The sequence below is a fragment of the Mus caroli genome, chromosome 9 (assembly GCF_900094665.2).
Source record: "Mus caroli chromosome 9, CAROLI_EIJ_v1.1, whole genome shotgun sequence".
NCBI lineage: Eukaryota > Metazoa > Chordata > Mammalia > Rodentia > Muridae > Mus > Mus caroli.
Genome location: NC_034578.1, coordinates 100,315,682 through 100,337,151, shown reverse-complemented (window position 1 = coordinate 100,337,151; position 21,470 = coordinate 100,315,682). Strand labels below are relative to the sequence as shown.

Genomic DNA, 21,470 nt, shown 5'->3' with positions numbered 1-21,470 from the left:
AGAGAGAGAGAGAGAGAGAGAGAGAGAGAGAGAGAGAGAGAGAGAGAGAGAGTAACTACTCTCTATAATACACAGGACAGTCCCCCAGTACAGTACCAATAGATCAGCTGTGAAGATGCTGAGAAACTGGTCCTCCCTTCTACGTTTACCCTTGCTTCTTTTCTTCTTTCCTCCACCATTCCTTAATTCTGTCTCTTCCTCTTTTCCATCTGACTATATCTTATGACTCTATCATCTCATACATGTTCTTGTTCCTACAGAGACCACAGAGTTCTCAAAAACCCACGGAGGGATCCTTATTTATATTTTTATAAAAATATTCATCTGTACTAAACCTTTTTTTTTTTTACCCACTCAATGACTCCCAGTGGCAAAATGCCAAAGGACGTGATATTTTATTCGTGGCCCAAGGAAAAGAGTTATTTTTCTGGGACAGGTGAGCACTGCTCAAAGCAGAATTGGTAATCGCCACCCATACCGGAAGCTGCAGCTCTCGGGCACCTTAAAAAGGAGTTTCTACCAAGAAATCCAATCGGAAATCCCATCCTTCCCACACACACACCCCCCAGCATGAATGAGAGTTTCCAGAGGTTGTCCCCAAATAACTTTGTTTTTCATAAGAGGTAGAGATAGACATTGGACATGTCATTAGCACCATGGAAGTCAGCTAGTCTGTTCACTACCGACAGTTCAACCACAATATCCACACAGTGGATTTAAGCAAGGATATGCAACATTACCGAGACTAGGTCTAACCAAACAGACGGGATTCTAACCTGAATGATAACAATGAAACTACAAGAAACTTCAGGGTGAATGGGGTAGAGGATGCCATCACGTAGGCAGACAGCAGCAGTGCCTATGGTGGCTAGTGTGATGCGACAGCTGGACAGACTGGAGAACTGACTGGGAGGTAATCCCTGAGGTGTTCCTTTGGAGGACTAGCTTGATCGTGTTACTTGACATGGGAGGACCCATGTTTCTGGTGGATGAACCTCAACTGTGTAAGAATGGAGGAAGTGAGTTGGGCACTAGCTTCCATGAGTCTTTCCTCTCTTCTGACTGCAGATGCACTAGGTCCCTGATGCCTTCACTACTGCCCCACAATGCACTGCAGCCTGGAATGTGAGCCAAAAGAAATACTTTCTCCTTAAGTTGATTTTGTTAAAGTATTTTTTATCACAGAAACAGTCACTAAGACAATGCCCATCTTGCAACTTGCTGAGAATGGCTCCCCTGAGAAGCAACCATTCATGTTAATTCCGAGTGGCGAGTGGACCACTCCTTTTATCTTCATGTGGACAAGGATGCTGTTGCCCTTTGGAATCTGAAGCCAATGAGGGTCTGAGTTACCCAGCATCCCTCCTATGCCCTCAGGCTCAATTCACCTTCTGACTTCTGTCTTCCTTCTGGTTTGCTCACTGTACAGAACACCAGAAAAGCTGATGGGACCCTGAATCTGCTTGATAATCATGTTAATCAACTGGACTTTGGGCTTATGGATAGTTTGTGTGAAGTGAGTTAGTCATCCTGAATCCATAGAGTTGACTCTGTGGTATTAGCAACGAAATTTCTCAAGATTCCAAGACCAAGGGCAGAGCAATCCAATGACCACAGCAAGTGTCTCCAGGAAGAGACTTCTGGTATTCAGTCTGTTGTCTCCATCTCATGATTCCTGATTCTCCCAGTACATGAAACCCAGGCCCTCCAATTTCTATATTTCCATAGTGCTCAAGGTATTTGTGGCAGATTAAAAAGATTGGTCCTAATACTTTTCATTTCCTCCCATGGAGAGGTAGAATACATTGTGTTTGAATCTGGAGTAGGCACACTTAGGCTTCTAGGTTATGGAGAAAGTAAATGGGTTCTTCAACTTGCACTCAGAGGCCCTGCAGCTTCTGTTTTGGACTCTTGAAACCCACAGCTACTAGACATAAAATTTTAAGCTAATGTGTCTGATGACAAGAACTAAGACACACACACACACACATACACACACACACACACACACACACACACACACACATGCACTGCCTACCAACCCCTAGAAGTCACCCCATTCATGGGCAGCAGACCATGAATGCCTCACAGAGACCAAGAATGCCTATGAACCACCTAGATTGTCTATGAACCACCCTGTTTGCCCATGCACAGAGTTATAAGCTAAACACATTTACTACCTCAAACTACCACACTTGTGTGTGTGTGTAGAGTAATACATTATATAACAATAGATACCTGATGCAGAAATATTTTCTTTCCAGAAACTTTCAATTATACTCTGAAGTTATTGCCACATTTTGTTTCTGAAACATCCCAGGCACTGTCTTTTGACATAATACATTAGGATTTATTTTAGAGCTATTGTATGAGTGTTGATAGCTCTGGAAGAAGAAACAGCCTCACTTTCTTCTATTAAGATGCTAAAAGGTGAGAGGGTTGGGAGAGTGGCACAGAAAATTCTGCATGCCCTGGTTCATGGGAGAGAAGAAGCGGGTGCAGTGCAATGCATTTTCAAATTCACATCTCTCAGATAGGATCTAACCTTCAGCCTGCGGTCTGGATCTCCACTGCATAGAGAGTTTACCGATACTTTGAATGACTTCCAGGCTGGGCTTAAGTTATTCATCACAACCTGGGAAGAGAAAGAGATGAATAGTGATTTGAAGAGGAAAGGCTTGACATTTTCATACTCCAACAGGAAAATGACTCCAGAAGCCACTGTGCTGTTTATGAAAAGATATCCATTTTGGACAGGTGGCTTGATGCAAACTTGAGGACAGTGGATATTTTAAGAGTGGCCCTGAAGTAGGTCATTATGGGCAGAACCGCTGTGTTCTCTGGCCTCAATGTTGTTTCATGAATAAGGACAGTGACATTGCCCAGCATGGGAATATAGAAGATAATCTCTTCAATATCTAAAGACCTGGGGTTGAGGCAAGGTTGCCTCTGGCCACTGATAAAGGATTCCCCAGTCCTGAAGGGCCATCAGTCTTACGGTATGGATTCCTTTCCCTTGGAGTCAGCAGAGGAAAGGTATCTGGGATGGGTGGAAAGGTACTGCTGAAAACATCACCTGTGAGCAGTTAGTGATTGCTGGGGCTAGGGGAGTCTATTAGGCTTGTGGTGTGGATCCTGGTCAGTTGTCCATGCTCCAGTGAACAACCTCACAAGCACGCTCATGTGAGCAGTCCTAATTAAACTCAACAGCTCACACAAGCACACAAAAAGACATCAAAGTAGGAGGTGAGCTTGCTGGGCACCCAGTGAGAGTGAAAGAGGGTTAAGATATGTGTGTGTGTGTGAGTGTGTGAGTGTGTGTGTGTGTGTGTGTGTATGTGAGTGTGTGTTGAGAGCTTTGGAAGTCTATGAGTTATATCAGATGGAGAGTCTGGGAATTTTCTAGATGAAGAATACTCAACTTTACATTAGCCAAACACTATCTCAATTAGAATGTTTAGAAAGATATAACCTGGTAATTCTTCAGATTATAAAGTTAACCAATAATATAGCAAAAATGTATTTAAAATCAGCTTATTAATCATGAACTTGGCTAAATGTTGCCTAAGAGTCCATGAGATTTTTCCTGCCTTTGTTTTGTTTTGAATGATCCAGCCTGTTTCAGAGTGTATAAGTGGTTCCTTTGTATCAGGCATGTACTTTAGAGTAGGGGCTACCAGAGTGTGATTCATGGACCAGTAGGTGCTATGTTACTGAGGACTTCGTGCAAGCACAAATTCTGAGCTCCACCTAGTCCTATAAGCAGACACTTTTGAAGATCTTTCATGTTATCTACTGAATGAAACTTAAGAGGGCACCCAAATAAAATCAAACTATTAAATGAATTCTGCTATGTTAATCTATGAAGTTTTTAGGTAGAAGTCTTTGTGGATTTTGATTTTGGAAAAATATTCTGTCTCCAAATAGAGTAATTATTTCATAAATGATTCCCACTTCTTCCTTACTATAATTATGAATTATTGATGAGATCACAGATTCATTATTAAATTTATTTTAATGTATTAAAATACAGAAACAATGTTCCTTCGTGAGTTTGTCTTGTCTCCTAATACCCTGGGCATGACCAAATTTCTGAGAAGGAGAATTGGTTAATATATTCTGTGTTTATTTAGGACAATGTTAAGGAGTGAAGAGGTTTGGGGAAATCAGTAGCAGAGAGAGGGAGGGAGGGAGAGGGGGAAGATAGAGGGAGGGAGGGAGAGAGAGAAGAGAGAGAAGAGAGGAGAGAGAGAGAGAGAGAGAGAGAGAGAGAGAGAGAGAGAGAGAGAGAGAGAGAGAGATATGCTGGCACTCTGCCTGCTCTCTCCTCTTTCTTTACTCATTCTGAGACTCTAGTCTATGGTATTGCATGGCTCACATCAGCTATGGGTCTTTCCCACCATAGTCAGGCCTCTCTGGAAGTACCCTTATATACCTCCAAACATTTGAGGTTTTTTTTTTTTTTCCTTTAGGTGATTCTAAATCCCATCAAGTTGACAATGGATATTAACCATCATAGGCATTGCCTGTGCATATAAGAGAATTGTACCAGGCATTTAGGGTAGGGAAGGATAAGGATTAAAACCTGTAATCTGCAACTCTATAGGTGGAACAACATTATGAACTAACCAGTACCCCGGAGCTCTTGACTCTAGCTGCATATGTATCAAAAGATGGCCTAGTCTGCCATTACTGGAAAGAGAGGCCCATTGGACATGCAAACTTTATATGCCCCAGTACAGGGGAACACCAGGGCCAAAAAGTGGGAATGGGTGGGTAGGGGAGTGGGGGGGGAGGGTATGGGGGACTTTTGGGATAGCATTGGAAATGTAATTGAGGAAAATACGTAATAAAAAAAATAGAAAAAACCCCTGTAATAGCTCTGAAATATCTCCCATAGACTTATATATCTGAATACTTTGTTCCTAGTTGATGGCATCTTTTGAGAGCTTGTGGAAACTTTGGAAAATACTGCCTAGTTGGGAGACATTGCCCACAAGGCAGGGTCCTGCCTCCTGATCCTTGAGATGTAATCAAGCCCCTCTGCTTCCTCTCCCATGTGGGCAGAATTCCTTGAGAACAAAAACAAAGCCTTCATCCTTTCCATTGCTTCTGCCAAGTATTTGGGCACAGGGATAATAAAAGCAGTGACCATGAAGCTGCTTGGAGGGAGAATGGGTGAGGAGCTCACCTAGGCCCAGTGACTTGTTACCTCTAGTGTTCCTAATTTATTATAAATAAATTATAGCTTGGCTGTGTTGAAATTCAACTATAGGATGTTATCTAGAAAGGAGAATTTTCTCCAACGTTAGAAAATCAGAGTAAACACCCAGATCAAAAATGTGGAGGATCATCCCAAGGAGAGAGGAGGCCCCAGGTCTGTCTGTCTACAAGCAGTGAGCTAACAAGAAATAGGATGTCCCATGGCCAACCCTAGACAAAGAACTATAGGTAACAAATAACAGTGAGAGCTGGAGGAATAGTCTTTCCTGAAGAAGAGTCCAGCAATTGACTTTCCAATACCAAGGGTCATCTCTGAAATCATACAAGCAACATTTTATGGATTAAGCAGACTGTAGTTCTATATTTAAGGTAACACATACACACGCATGTGTGCACACACAAGAGCTACAGAAAAAGAGGTCACAAATTTAAGAGAGAGCCAAGGGGCACATGGAAAGGGTTGGAGGGAGGACAGGGAAGGGGAAAATAGTATAACTATATTTTAGCTTTTAAAAATTGGAAATCATGTACAGCAATTCTTTACAAGGGCATTACTGGTCTCAGAGGCAGAGTGCACGCATCTTACCTCTGTTCGGTGCACAAGCTGTTGAGTCGCGTCATCGTTCATTCTGAAAATTTCCAGAAATGGGTCGGATTTACTGAAGAAATCCTAAAACAGATAAATGAAATTAAGTGTTCTTTAATTCTCTTTATCTCTTTCCTGAACTTGATATGGTCCTGACCACTGGTAGACTTAATCATCATAACTGATTTTCTGGGGAATGGAGGACAACTGGCCATTTCCTTTTGGAAGGTCAGCCTCAACTCCACACCTTCTCCTCCTTACCCCAAGTCAGTATGTGCCACCATTTCTTCCTGTGCTCTTGTCCTTCCAACTCACTCTTTGCCTGGAATGAGCTGCATCTGAACTCTTTGTTATGTATTTGCTAGGCTGAACTCTGAAGGATTCTTCACAGATGGATTCAAATGCCAGTTCCTTGAGAAGTCAGAAATCTGTTGTCTCAGATACGCTAATCATGGCTATTTCAGAGTCCATATCTGACCTCTGTGATGTCTGGATCATTTATGCCTCTGCCTCTATTATCTGTTGCCTGGTTCTGCTTCTTGGTATGTTTGTTAATTTTGATTAAATAAACACTTCATAAAGAAGATTACGAAGGTTTCAGATGAGTCATCAGCATCTAAAGGCGCTAAAATGAGGGCAGTGCCTTGAATCTTGTCCGGATTAAGCTGTTCAGAGGTAGGACTTCAAAAGCCTTTAGTAAAAAAGAGTCCTTCTATTTCGGAGTCCTCCCTCCTTGGGTGCTGTCCTTGGAATGAGCTACCTGCAAGCCAGAGTATTTATGGAGTAGGTCCTCCCTGTAGAAAACTCTGAGTCTCTGTTGATCTCTGCTAGCCCAGCTTTAGGTTCCTGGTTCACTTTCTCTGTTTCTGTTTGTTAATTAGTGAACACGTTGAGAGGCGAAACCCCTCACATTGCTGCACTCCTCCCTGGAGCATCCTGTTCTCTCAGTGGCCCTGAATTTCTACCTTTTCTTTCCCTATTCCATAAGTCAATTGAATTTTGGGCTCAGTTTTTGTTTTCTAGACACTTCCTGGTAAACTTCACAGGCTCTCTATCCCCATGCTATTTAAGGAGCCAGGCTTGCGTGAGAAACCTGCACAAAGTGTGTGAGTTATCTCGCTGGCTTTTCTTCTCTGCTCAGTTTCTGGGTTCTTTCATCTTGGCTGCCTGAGAACCCACAGACAGATGTCCCTTGTATCTTTTTAGTGCTTAGGGGTGTTTCCAGTGGGAGGAAAAGCCAATACAAACAGGTGCTTTACTGGCGTCAGAACCTACAGAGCATATATCTTCTTTATAGCTTTGGTTTTTTGGACCTGTGGTTGGTAAATTCTCAGAAGGGAGGAACTATGCCTTGCTTTCTCTTACACATTTACTGTTTATCTTCTTAGCATTTTACAAAGTGTATACTTTCTTGTTATTTTACAGTGTACTCTCTAAGTATTTTACACGGGGAGTACATTTTGCAGTGTATACATTATAATAGTGCCTGGGTAAAGGAACACATGCATGAATGAATACAGTAATGAATGAATGGATGGATGAATGAATGAATAAATGAGCCTGTGGTATAGAATATGGAGGCACCTCTTCCATAGCACTCCCAATCTAAAATGTAACAGAACAGAATTAAATCTATATTGGCCCTAACATCCATCGAGTTAACAAGCCACCATCTGACATTTTATTTCCCTTTGGCTCCAACTTGTAAATTTCCCTTCTCTACCAGGGTCTTCAGTCATCTTCCCCTAAGCTGTAGGGGGTGTGGAGGCCATAAAGCCTTTGTGTTATGTTAGGATCCTAGGAACACTAGTACCTAGTTGTACTCTCTGCCTTCAAGTTTGCTGGGAAGATAAATATAAGAGTCAACATGACTTATGCTAAATAGTGAATGAACAAGTGTGCAAGGGTTCTTTAGAAAGGAGGCATAAATGGTTGATTTGACTGAAGAAAATGGCTGTGAGGATCTAGAGCAGGAATATTGTGAAAGAAGAAACATGGAGGGGTTTGAGGAAGCAGCTTAATTTTTCTGTGTGTGCTGAGGGAGGGTGAAGACATAGTAACAAAGATCACTGATGGGCTTTGCTATCCTGGAGAGAAAGACCAGTGCCACCAAGGGACAGTGAGCAGGAAAGCAGCAAACCTGGCTCTGTCCTGAATATGAGCCTAAAGAGCATTGAAGCACATATGGACACACAGACTGGAAGCATACACAACTGCACAAGTTCAAGCTCAGTGGAGACCCAACCCGAGGGGACAAGTAGACACAGGGTGGCTCACCCAACCGAGATGCTATTTGCAGTTGGTACCCATTGGCAAAGGGGAAAAAAACAATCAATTTTTTTTTCCAAGGAAGTGCTACTGGGTATATCAACCTACTATACTCCAGGGTAGGCCCCATGCCAGGGGTGGTTGCCCAAAACAAACATAACAAATGCTAAGGTTTGTTGATGTGTGTGTTGTTTTGTCTTGTTTAGGCATGGTTTTTATCTTTTTCATTTGTTTCGTTTTTCATTTTTAATGCTTATGATCAAAGTATATTTTATGGGCCCTGAGCATCCTGCTATCCCAGGGGGATCTCCACTCTCCTATCACCTCTCATCCATCTACATCAGACTCCTGAACTACACTGACAGGGGCATGTTGTCCTGAATGGCTCTACCCAGCAGCTGACACAGACAAATGCAGACATCCACAGCCAAACAGTGGATAGAGCTTGGGAACTCTTATGCCATAATAGGAGGAAGGATTGAAGCCCTGAAGGGGATAGGAATTCCTCAGGAAGACCAACAGGGTCAACTAACCTGAACCCTTGGGGTTCTTAGAGTATGAATCACCAATCAAAGAACATACACAGGCTGGATCTAGGCCTGCCTGCTCACATGTAGCAGATGTATAGCTTGGTCTTCAGGTGGGTCCCCAACAACTGGAGCAGGGGCTATCCCAAAAGCTGTTGCCTGCATATGGGATATGTTCTTATAGCTGGCTGCCTTGTCTGGCCTCAGTGGGAGAAGTGCCTAGCCTTGAAGAAACTTGAAGTGCCATGGTGGGGGGATACCTAGTGGGGCTCCCACCCACTCACAGTAGAAGGATTGTGGGAGGGGCTGACCAGGACGGGGGCAGTGAGTGGAATATAAAGTGAGTAAGTAAAAAAATATTAAATTCAATTGAAGATTAAAAGATATTCAATTTATATAAGATCAAGGCAAACTCTCTGTATTGTATATTCTACACAATTTCAACACTAAAAATAATTTTGCAGCATTTTCTATAATTATTTCATAAGTCTTTAAAAATAATTCATTACTATCTAACTAGTATGTTTAAATTTCATAAAAAAGTACATAATCATTTTTTCAAGTAGTATTGTACTGGCAATGGTTTTAAAGACTGTGGTAAGACAGAAAAGCAGACAGCATTATATTGTTTACAAATTTAAAATAAGCTAATAAACTTTGGTTGGTGAAAGAAATATATTTTATGAAAATTACTTAAAAACAAATATTCTTAAAAAGAATATTGCCAGAGAACCTTTATAGAATATCCTAGAAAGAGAAGATGGGCAGGAGAGAACTACTTTCTCTGCATCCCGCCCCATCCAACCTGAGAATTGAGTACTGCCCTTTTCATTCCTGTCTGAAGGCAATGTCTGTCTTCCTCTTACCAGGGGTCTAAGTGTCTGCCTTCTTTGTTAGCCTGCCCCACACACCTTGCCTCATCCCTAAATGGCCCATTTGTTTCCCAGACACACTTGTAGCTCATTCCCATGTGCCTGTCAAGGCATTTGCTTCTCAGCCCATTTCTGTTTCTATACACTTCTAAAAATATTGTTGCCACCTCTCTTCCCCTTTCCCTTCTGGATGTGGGGCACATTAGCTTGTTCCTATATGCCCATGGGCTGCTGCTTTGCCTCCATAAATAGATTACTGCCCCTCGGGGGATGTTTGTGAATTATACTTAAGAATTGCTGACCACCATGGAAGAACTCTATCAATTACTTTCTTTTTTCCTATTTATGGAAAGATTTAAAACTTTTCTTTGGTGATTTTTCACTTAAAATGGAAAAGGTAGAAAAATATAAGTTAAAATCAGAAAGATAGGGAAAAAATCCAGAAACCCATCTATAACTTGGTGTTTGGAATCTGATGTTTTTGTATTGTTCATTTCTGTCCTGAGAACCCAGAAGACAGAAGTTGGTGGGAGACCTCACAGAACAATGTAGCTCTCAGACATCAACAGAGATGTTTCTTTGAGTAGCAGATGGTGGTTAATACAGAACTCTTAACTAGTCAGAGTGCAGAGAATAAAAGTCTGTGGAGTGTCATACTCTTCTCCACGTTCAAGGACAATTGTGGAAGAAGAGGTGGTAAGAGTCAGAGGTCAGGGATGACAGAGTGAACAAAACAGCATCTAGGCACAACAGGAATTCTGCAATCAAGGACTTGCAGCAGCTGTGGTTGCCTGCACAAAGCCTGTGTAAGATCAAGCCAGTCTATCATTTTAGCATGGAGAGGGGGAGGGACCTATAAGCAATCTTCTGTCTGTCCATCTGTCTGTTCGCTGTGTCTTTCTTTGTCTCTCTCTATCTCTCTCTCTCTCTCTCTCTCTCTCTCTCTCTCTCTCTCTCTTTTCCCACCCCCTCTCTCAGCTGAGAACCTATTGACAGTTGATGGCTTGGGGAAGCAAGCGGCAGAGATTCAGTTTTCTTTAAGGGTGTGGTCCCATAGTCTGATAAATGCCCCCACAAATTGGATTCAGTTGGTTATTAAACACACACACATGAGAGAGAGGGGGGGGAGATAGATTGGGATGAATGGATCCAGGAAGAATTAGGGGGTGGCTAAGTTAAAGACGCATTGTATATATGAGTGAAGTTCTCAATGAAGTAATAAAAATACTACATCACAAGAAAGAAATCGGTGAGAAGCAACAGGTTTATTCAAGACTTCAGGGTTTTAAATCTATCTCAGTGGTCCAAGGTGTTGTATAGTGTATAGCAGTTTCTTCACAGGTTAATGCCTTCTATCTTGGAGGGAGGCTCATCAAGACATGGGATGTTAAAAGGGCAGTGAAACAGCAGGATATCTTAGGACAAAATGTTTACAAGGGGGTGACACAACAGGATGTTGTAAGGGGAGGTGAAACATGCCATCCTACAGAGAATCCTGTTAAGCTCAGGAAGTAATTCAAAATAGCATCAGGAAGTTCCAGAAATTGAGCAAATTGAGTAGACCCAGTCTCTTCCCAAGAGGATATGTAAGTATTGAGGTTTGATGAGAGATAGTCTCAGATAAACTGACTGGCTGAGAAGAGGTTCGAGGTTGATAAGCAGTCTGGAAGAAGCAGAGACCAGCAGAGCTATCTGGACAAGTGTCAGACCAGCTGAACCACCTGGAAAGGACCCCCTCCAACCTGCTAAGCTTCCTGCAGGTTACACAGTACAGTGCCTTCCAGGTTTCCAGCTTCCATGAGCTGTCATTCATGCTGGGATAGGCTTTACTGATGCAGACATCTTTGAATAATTTCTTGTAAATAACCTCTTACCCATATTCCTGTAAATAACCCCAATACAACTCATTGGTCCACTAGGTCAGACTTTGGTGGTCTCCTTTCTTTGGTCTCTAACGGTTCCCTATCTGAGATGAGCAGATAGATGTCTTATCATGTCTCTCTAGGAACAGTGTCACACAACACAGGGCGCAAAGGTCTTGAGAGGTCCTTCTCTCCAGAGGACCATCTCTTTGTTCTGTTCTTGGAAGTCACCCACAGCTTGGTCTTACGGTGCTGAGTCTGGATTCTTCCACAGAAACATGCAGCACTCTCCAGTAAGTCACTTCACATGCACAGAGGAAAGGTGGGGATCCTGGGGATGAGGGGTCACAGGGGACACCTTGTGAAAAGCATGGGATCCTTAAAATATCAGGGGAAGGTTTGAGAGAAGAAGCAAAAACTAAAGCTAAAAATTCTCCTCCTTGCATCACAAGTCTGTGTCTTTAAGACAAGCAACTCAAAAGCAGGTGAGATGGCTCGGTGAGTCAAGGTGCCTGTCTTCAAGCCAAAGGACCTCTTGGTGCTCAGGACCCACAATGCAGTAGGAGATAATGGACTCCTGAAAGTTATCTTTACACACACACACACACACACANAGAGAGAGAGAGAGAGAGAGAGAGAGAGAGAGAGAGAGATCACATTATGATCAAATATCCTACCAACGGGGTAAAGGGAGGGAGAGGGAAACAGAATGAATGAGTAAAGACATAATAACCAACCTAAATGTTCTGGACATTTTCTATATTACAATTGAAATGAATATATTACAATTCCCCAAGTATCAATAGTAGTTTGGTAAATCTAGATATACTCTACCAGATAATTCAGTATTTTGTCACTTTCACTTGGACGCATGCTGAAATTTTCTCATTTATTTCACACTTCTCATTTATTTCTCGTTTAGAAAACACCATTCAGGGGATGAATGGGAATTCCTGGACAGAAGCTGTGTCTGCCAAGGCTGATCGACTAATTAGAACTTCAATGATGTGTAAGAGGTTGGAATGTTATAAATCTAGAGCCAAAGTATCCTGAAGGGATCTTTTACCCCATTTAGTAGCCACGTTCTGCTCTCCTCTGTACATGACCTAACATCTTTTGTGACTACAGGGAAGAGCCTTGGGAATGTATGAACAGACCTCTAGTTCCACCAATCAAAGGGTTCGATTGCTGTCAGACAGCATCCGAGGCCAATAGAAGAGTTCCCCCTAATTTGCTGTAACTGCCTACCTGATATACCTGACAATATAGTTGAAAAGCGTTTTATTTCATACATATTTAAACTTGGTTGCTATAAAGAGTTTATGAAATGGATCCCTCATTGAAACATAGTATTTGGGAAAAGACCTAACCCTGTGTACCAGGCCCTGGTTCCTCATATTTAGCTCCAGAATAAACCATCTCCATCATTCCTGTATTACAGGATCTGTTTCTTTAACTGACAAGGGTTATTAGCATTAGGGTACTGTGAGTGTACCAGAGTGTAAAACGTAGAGTCAGATGCAGTCTCTGGCTTCATTCAAATGAAAATCTAATACATTCTAGGTGGCTTTAGCGTTACTGTCAAATCCAAACTCCACCACATCTGCTCTGGATAATCCTGAGCACAGGGTCATAGCCTCAATTTCCCACACACAGGGAGAAGATCATTTGTCTTCTCTATAGCAGTGTGGGAAAAGTAGAAGAGCTGTCTGCATGAATATGTCACATGGTAAACTTATAGATGCTGCCTTCTAGGAGTAATGTATGAAAAACAGAAGTCACACTAATACTGTGAAGAGCCAGTCAAATATGAGGCTAGTGATGATTAGGAGTATGTTTGATTGCTGGAAACAAAACCACTCAAAAGCAGTTCAAAAAAGTTACTCATGCAGATCCTCACAGGTTGTAAATCACAACCCTGGGCACAGTTGTTTGGTCACCATAATCTGGACTCTTTAGTTTTCTGTATATCAAAGTGATCTTGGAGACAGTTCACCATGATGAAGGTGAATGAATCAGGCCGATTAGACAAGTTTTGCTATAGTAAATCATTTAATATTCTATAGGTAACACCACTTTGGTCCAATGTGAAAGAAATCTGCTAGGTGGGGGTGACTATGAAATTTGTGGTAGTTTCAAGAACTAGAGAGGAAGAATGAAAAGTTCCCAACAAAGAGCAATGGCAAATGTTTGAAGAGTTGAAAACACTAATCTCCATAATGTGCTCATTACACATTGAGTAAGTATATCAGATTATCATACAAATAATTGTCTATTTAAAAAAATTAAAAAGAAGATACTCCCCATTCTATAACAGACATAATTTGGAACACACCCATATTTCTATCTGATCTTTTCACAATAACAAGGAAATCAAACTAGCCTACATGTCTACCAGTTGACGAATGGATGATGAAAGGGAAGCAGAGATATACAATGGAATTCTGTCCAGTCATGAACAAACATGAAGCTGGGAGATTTGCAGGGAAATGGGTGAAACTAGAAGCCAGCATATCAACCAAAACAATCCAGGATCAGATAGACAGATACCATCATACCATCCACTCTCTTTTCTTTGTGACCCCCAGCTTCTGACAGTTCGTTGTGTGTATACATGTGGACAAAAGCTAGGAAACTAGAACGGGTCCATGGAAAAATGGGAGGTGTGGACAAGATAACAGAACAAAGTGGAATGGGGGATATGGGGATGAAAAAGGTACAGAGCAGGGGCAAGGGGAAGCAGGGAGATGTGGATGCATAGGAGAGGGGAGTCAGCTAAAACCAAAGATGTATGAAAAAATCATGTGGAAGCTGTTACTTAACAGGCATGTTTTATAAAAGAATATATATTTTAAAGAAACAAGAAGAAAAATGAACAGTGCATATTTACAGCAGTAGTGTTTGAACCAGAACACTGATTCAGAGAAGAACTGGAAGGAGGTTGCCATATCTAGACACCACGGTTAGTCAGCTTTGGGTCTGTGGGCAAAGCTCCCTGTGCTCTGTGTGTAAGTTAGAAATACAAATGCCTACCTTTGGAAATACAGTCAGCATCTTAGGGATCATATGGGTCAGGTACTTGAGTGCTGGTATATTGGAGTGGCTTAGTAACTATAATTTTCCCATCATTTATACTGACTGGGCCCCCAATTCCAGGCAGCCATACTCAAGAACCATGACCCTACAGGACAGCAAAAAGAGCTTTCCTATCACAGTAAAGGGGGAGTTAGCCAACTATGTTATGAGAGACAAATATAGCCATTGTTTTTATGAATAAAGTTTTATTGGACCACTGCTACATCCCTTCATTTATGTTTCACTTATGTCTGTCTTCATGCCTCAAGACACAGCTCAGTGATAGGGACAGAGAGCATATGGCTTGCAAAGCCTACAGTACTTACCATCTGGCCCTGCACAGGAAAAGTTTGACAACCTCTATTTTAGAGACACATTTGCTTCGTCATCTACATCTCTGTCAAGCTAGGTTCCTGGAACCATTAAAATAGAGTCTGTCATGACAACCTTTGCAGATGTGGAGGCCAGTGGAAAAAGCAGTTTCTCTACAGCAGCATGGATACTTCCTCGGGGAAGGGAGGAGAAGGAAGATCCTGTTAGCTTTTATGTTCCAAAGCATGTATATGTAATGCCTCCATGGTAGGCTAATCGCCAACAGCCTGCTAATATGATGGAGGTGTGCTAATATAACAAAAGAAGCTATAAAGCCTCTCTCTTTGCTAAGTGAGTTGTGTAAGCCTATCTCTCCACTAAGTGAGTTGTGTCGACATTAAAGAAATAAGATACCCATCACAGATGCAATTTATTTTACTTGCTCGCTCTTAATGACAAATGCCTGTCAGACTTCAAAGATTTCAGCCTTTGGTAGATAGCTGCTGCTCGGATGAGCTGCAGAAAGGAAACTGAAAAGTAACTTTCTGCCAAGAAGAATGGACAGACTGCTTTATCACTGTGGCTTGCAAAAGTATTTAGCACTCCCTGGTGAATCCCACAATGGCTCCCAAACACCTGGTTTTGATATTCCTTTATACTCTTAAAAATTATTGGAGACTTGCCAGACTTTTAGTGTGGATTGTATTAGTTAATAAACACCATGTTATAAAACTTACACCTTAAAGAATATTCACTTGGTTGTTATTTTTTTTTTTAATGGCAAGGCCCACAAAGGGGAACAAAGTAACATTTAATCAGAAAAATAAATGTACTTTCCAAATTCAAGAAGCCAGTGAGGAGAGTATTACTAAAGTTTGTACACAGCAACCCAGTGACCGCAAGGAGAGGGAGAGGAGCTTGGGTTCTGTGCTCCTGTGCTCAGGGAGGCTCAGTCACCCTCCAGAGCATCTCATTGTTCAGGAGTGAGAGAGTGAGAATATCGAGAAAAGCTGTCTTAGTGTTACTATGGAAACAGGTTTAGGGATTCCTATGGAAGCAGGCAGGGATATAGTACCTCCCTTTGACAACTGCTGACCTCCAGCATATATACCCAGCCTCCTTTGCCTGACTTCCTGATTCTCTGAGCCAAGGGTCCCACCTCCTGAAAGCAATCTAATTTATATGTGAACCAGGAACTTCACTGGGTCACCCTCTGTCCCTGATGTTTGTTCGTTTGTTTGTTTTTTGAGTGTATATTTGTTACTTTAGGTAAATCATTTCACATCTCAGAATCTCAAATTACCATCTTTCAGAGAAGGCGGGTGGACAGAGCAGTGTGTTTTTAACCTGTGGTGTTTAAATGCTCAAAGGTTCCCAGAGTTCCTAGCGGCTCAGGGATTCAGATTTTCTGCGACTTGTATGAACTGGATACAGCCCATTTCCACCACATATTCAAGCTGCAGTTTTTAAGTATATGCAGAAATCAGTTACTTTAATGTTACTAATGTAATAAAGCCCAAGAACTTATTTGTATGACAGATGCTTTTAGTCATTGATTTCTAGCCAGTGAATATATCTGATGACTACATAAGTGGTTGCAAAACTGTTTAAAGCAAAAATCTAGAAAGGAATCTTACTTGAGAATTTCCAGAAGCTAATTTTATTTCTACTTGTGAAAGAAAAGGATTGTACTGTGTTATTCTGTTCTAGCCGTGTGTGTGTGTGTGTGTGTGTGTGTGTGTATCTTAGTATGTATGAGGACTGTGTTTAATCTGGAGAACCTGTGTAAAAACCTGGATATGATAACTACATGGCAAGACTGTTGCTGAAGACACCACCCACTTTGACTGCAGAGCACAGAGTGCTTAGTTGTGAACCGATCAGGAAATTCTCTATCCAACAGCTAGCTTTCATAGAGCTGAAATGTGCTATGCAGACTGCTGGAGGGAAGAAAGGACGTTGATGATCTTATCCAGCACTGAGCCCTTCATGCTGCAATACCAAACTACTAGACATGATGTACTTCTTTTATAATAATGGTCAAATTATTTATGGGGTAACCAATGGCTCTCTTGATTGGATATGAGGGCTGCTCTACAAAAGGAAATTCACGTCTGGTCCTATAAGCATGGTTAAAACCCATGGCCACTGAAGTCATAGCCCTAGGGGAGAAATGATGTTGTTCTGCTAAATGGGTGTCAAACTGCACTCTAAGTCCTCATCCATAGACTTGAGCTGCTCTCCTCCTTACATCATAGACTAGAGTACTCATGCATATGTCATAGACTCAAACACCCATGCTTACATCATAGGCTTGAGATGCTCTCATGCTTGCATCATAGACTCGAGATGCACTTATGCTTACATCATAGACTTGAGCACTCATATTTACATCATAGAGCATAGTACTCATGCTTACATCATAGACTCAAGGACTCATGCTTACATCATAGACTAAAGCTGCTCTCAACCTTGGGTAGTGAAGCTTCTTGCTGCAGTGGGTGGTGGTTAATGTAGGACCTCAAAACTAGTCCAAGTGTTGAGAGTTAGCGATCAAGAGTGCCTGGCCATAGACGAGACATCTCTATCAACCGTTCCCCCAGTGTTCGGGGAATTCATGGAAGATGAGACAGAAAGCTTGTAAGAGCTGGGGTATGGGGAGGAACACTGGGAAGTGTGCTCCTCTAGACAGGACGTGGCTCTTCCACACATGAATTCAGAGTGGCTGTGGTTGTCTTCCTAAGAGCTGCACATAACCAAGCCAGTTACTACTAGCAGTGGGAGCAAGGGCTATCTCTGACATTTTGACCTACTTCTGGGACCCTTTTTCTCCTACTGGGCTGTTCTGTCTAGCCTTAATAGGAAGGTAGGCACCTGGTCCTACTGCAAATTGATATGCCATGCTTGTTGATATACAAGGGAGGGATGTTCTTTTCTGAATAGAAAAGGAGGAAGAATGGGTTGGGGTGTGGGTGTGTACTGAGAGGAGAAGAGGAAGGGGAAACTGTGGTCAGGATGTACAATATGAGAGAAGAATAAAAAAAATATTCAATGTTGAGCCAGGCATGGTGGCCCTGCCTTTAATCTCAGCACTTCAGCAGGCAAAGTCAGGTGGACATCTGTGAGTTTGGGGCTAGCCTAGTCTATATAGGAGTTCCAGGACAGCCAGCACTGCATAGAGAAACACTGTCTGAAAACACAAAACAAAACAAACAAATTTCAATGTCAAAGTGGGAGGAGCTCCCTAGACCTCACTGTTAGATGATATATTGACAGTTGATAGCTTCTTGGGGATCAAGTAGCATTGCTGTGGGTATGGAGGGTTGGTTACTAGTAAGCACCCATGCCCCAGTGGATAGCTCCACATCTGTGTGCAGATAGGCAGCAGTAATTGGACTCACTGTGCTATATTTTTTTAATTTAAAGAGATGAAATGAACTTGGGAGGAAAATGTTTGTTGGGCAGGGGCCTGGAAGAGAGAGAGTCAGGTGGATATAATCAAGATACACGTGTGCAAAAATTTCAAAAAATAAGTAGGAGGGAAAAAAATCTAGATTTGGTAGGACAGGTTTGCAATTTCCACACGGTGGATGCAGAGACAGTTGGATCTCTGGGGTTTGCTGGCCAGCCAATCCAGCATAATCAGTATGCTCTAAGAGCCAGTGGGAGAGCCTGTCATGAAAAAGAAGATCCATGGCTCCTGAGGGATAATATTTAAATATTGTCACACACACATATGCACATGTGCATGTGTGCACACAGGCGCACGCACACGTGCGCGCGCGTACACACACACACACACACACACACACACACACACACACGGCTTATAAGGATTAAAGTCTGATATCCCAGACATTCTTATTCACACACTGATTAAAATATCAGGTACATCACCATAACATTATAGCTCATGTAGTTTTAAATTTGTATTTAACTTAGAAGATGCTGTCCAGGTTGCAGCAAGGGAAGCATATCCCCTCCCGAGCACCTTTAACTAACAGACACCCAGTGTGGTTTGGAAAATGAATGATGAATAAAGGAATAAACTCATAAATAAGAGAGCAAGTGGGTCAATAATTCCTGATGTGGTGTGGCCTTTGGCATAAGGATACATTTGATGGGAAATCATAGAAATGATCAGGTGAAGCTGGGCGTCTAACCTTTGTAAGGTGTAGGGCCTAAACAACTTTCACACACATGTACACATATATACTCACGCACATATTCACACATAAACTCACACTCATACACATGTACATACACATACTCACACACATATGCACACAGACATATACACACATCCACTCATACACACACCGATGTACAGACACATAGACACACACTCATATACATGTGCACACACATATACACACATAAACACACTCATATACATGTATACACACATACATACTCACACACACAAACACACATGCATACACATTTATACATACACTCATACACACACACTCATACATATGTACACACACATACACACATACACAAACGTACACATGCATCCTCTCTCTCTCTCTCTCTCTCTCTCACACACACACACACACACACACACACATGACTAACTAATTTGGCATAGAGTGACATGGGATTGGATCTTCAGCTTTACCACTATCAGGATGCAGTGGCCATGGAAACACCTTGTAAACTCTTTCTGTAGGGAATGGAGCTGGCTGAGGGTTATAGGCTTCTGAACTCTAATGTCCATCTTTGCATTCACACCGTGGCCAGGCTACCTAGGGCTGCTCTGTCCAATAAGGAAATGCATAGGGGACACTAAGGCAGGTCCTTGGCTGGGAGACACAGCCCTGGAACTTCCCAATGGCTTTGCTGCTCCTCTTTTGGTCTGGGTGGCATTCTAGGAGACTTTCCATTCATGCTTGCTCATTTCTCTTTCCTCAAGGGTTGAAATTTCCTCATGACCTGTCAGTTCCCGCAGATTTTCCTTTCTGCAACCCACTGGAATTTCTGCAGATAACAATCCTTGTGTCTTTAATCCAGCCTTGGTGTCTGTTACTCAGAGGCTCTGGAGTGTGACATGGTGAAAGCTTACTACTTAGTTAGTAAGAAACTAACTTACTAGTTAGTTAGAAAGCTTAGTTACTCATCTTTTACTCTTTCTTCACCTTCAGTCATACTACCCCTCACCTGGGAATTGTACAAATGACTAATGAGACAGTGTGTGCAAAGCTCGTAACCCTGAACTGGGCAAACACCGATGCTAATTTATGTGTGATCCTTCTAACCCCTCACAGCCTTTTTCCATTTAGAATGGCCCTGGTGATTGGGAAATAGTCATATTTTCTTGGGCACAGCTGACCTATGATGTTTGGAAACAAATGAAGACTTAGTGTTACCAAATGGTCATGTACTAATTACAGGCCCTTCCCCTCCTTCTTAACTGCCTCTCCATTTTGGGGAAAGCCTCACCTTCCAGACCTCTCTGAAGTCTTTGATATGTTTAATAATGTGGGTTGAAAGGGAAAAATAGCTTCGAGGAAGAATCTGATTAAACTGTGTGTCTTGGTTTTATTACTTCCTTCAGTGAGGTCAATGCAGACCATTTTACCTTATCATCCAATTTCCGTGCATTGAATGCAAGCTCAACATAGTCGTCATTGCCCGATAATTCTTCAGCAATCACCTAGGAGAAAAGCACACAGGAGTTGCTCAGCCCAGGAGCCTATCAGCACATTCGGGTCGCTTTGATCTCTAAATGAATAAACACAGACATTAGTAAGACGTTTCTCCACATTCTTTATGCATACATGCACCATTTCCAGCTCTGGACAGGAGCTCACTAGAATACACAGCAGCAGGGTGACTAACTTTCAAACTCTGGGCATAAAATATGAGATGGGGCCCAGGCTGTGGGTAAAGCTATCAAGAGGAGAGACTGAGAAGCTTCCTTGCTTGGCTTGGTGATGCATGCTTTTAATCCTAGCCTTTAAAAGGCAGAAGTAGACAGATATCTGTGAGTTCCAGGCTAGCTTGATCTACATAGCAAGTTCCAGGTCAGCCAGGGCAATATAGTGAGACCCTGTCTCAAAACAACAAACAAACAAACAAACAATCCCCCCAAACCAACCAAACAAACAAAACAATTAAAAGGCACTTGCCTTTTCTTTAACAAGTCACTAGACTCATTAATTTTTGATCAATTTATTTATTAACAGTGTCACAAAGGAGCTGCATTTGGGCATTTATTTTATTTTATTTTATTTTAAACCCGGACTAAACTTGCTGAAATAGCTACTGTCTATAGAACCAAGCAACAGAGCTCCAATCTGTTGCTTAATAAAGACTGCTCAGGCTAGCCTCTTCTTGGGCAGCAAACCAAACCTTGAACTAAATCCTTTTAAAAACAAAAATATTATAATAGGAGAATGAGAGAGAGAGAGAGAGAGAGAGAGAGAGAGAGAGAGAGAGAGAGAGATTCTATCTGAAAAGCCTAGTCAGTTCCATATTCTCACTGTGTTCAACAAAGTTAACTTTTTTTTTCTTTTTTCTCTTTCCTACTCTATATTGTGATTGCAGAAACTCTCAGTAAGAAGTGAGTGATCTCCCATTCAAATCTACTTTCCTTCCCATTTTCTCTAAGGGTAGAACAATCAAAATAGTTTACCAAGAAAGAAAGGGGTGGAAGGCAGAAAAAAAAAAGACACACAGAGAAGCCAGGGGTAGTCAGTTAGTTCCCAGCAGGCAGAGGAGACGTTACCCTAGTGTCCCT

The 21,470-nt window shown here is 41.9% G+C and overlaps 1 protein-coding gene across 3 annotated transcripts in view; it reads right to left on the bottom strand.

Moving 5' to 3' along the window:
- Window positions 1–21,470, bottom strand: part of Cpne4 (copine 4) — a 456,744-nt gene that overhangs the window by 108,153 nt on the left and 327,121 nt on the right. For all 3 annotated transcript variants that reach the window (XM_021171653.1, XM_021171654.2, XM_029482117.1), the window contains exons 5-7: window positions 20,310–20,384; window positions 5,810–5,893; window positions 2,546–2,635 (exon numbers count right to left, since the gene is read on the bottom strand). In XM_021171653.1, the coding sequence (XP_021027312.1) occupies window positions 2,546–2,635; window positions 5,810–5,893; window positions 20,310–20,384 (249 nt within the window). The remainder of the gene's footprint in view (window positions 1–2,545; window positions 2,636–5,809; window positions 5,894–20,309; window positions 20,385–21,470) is intronic.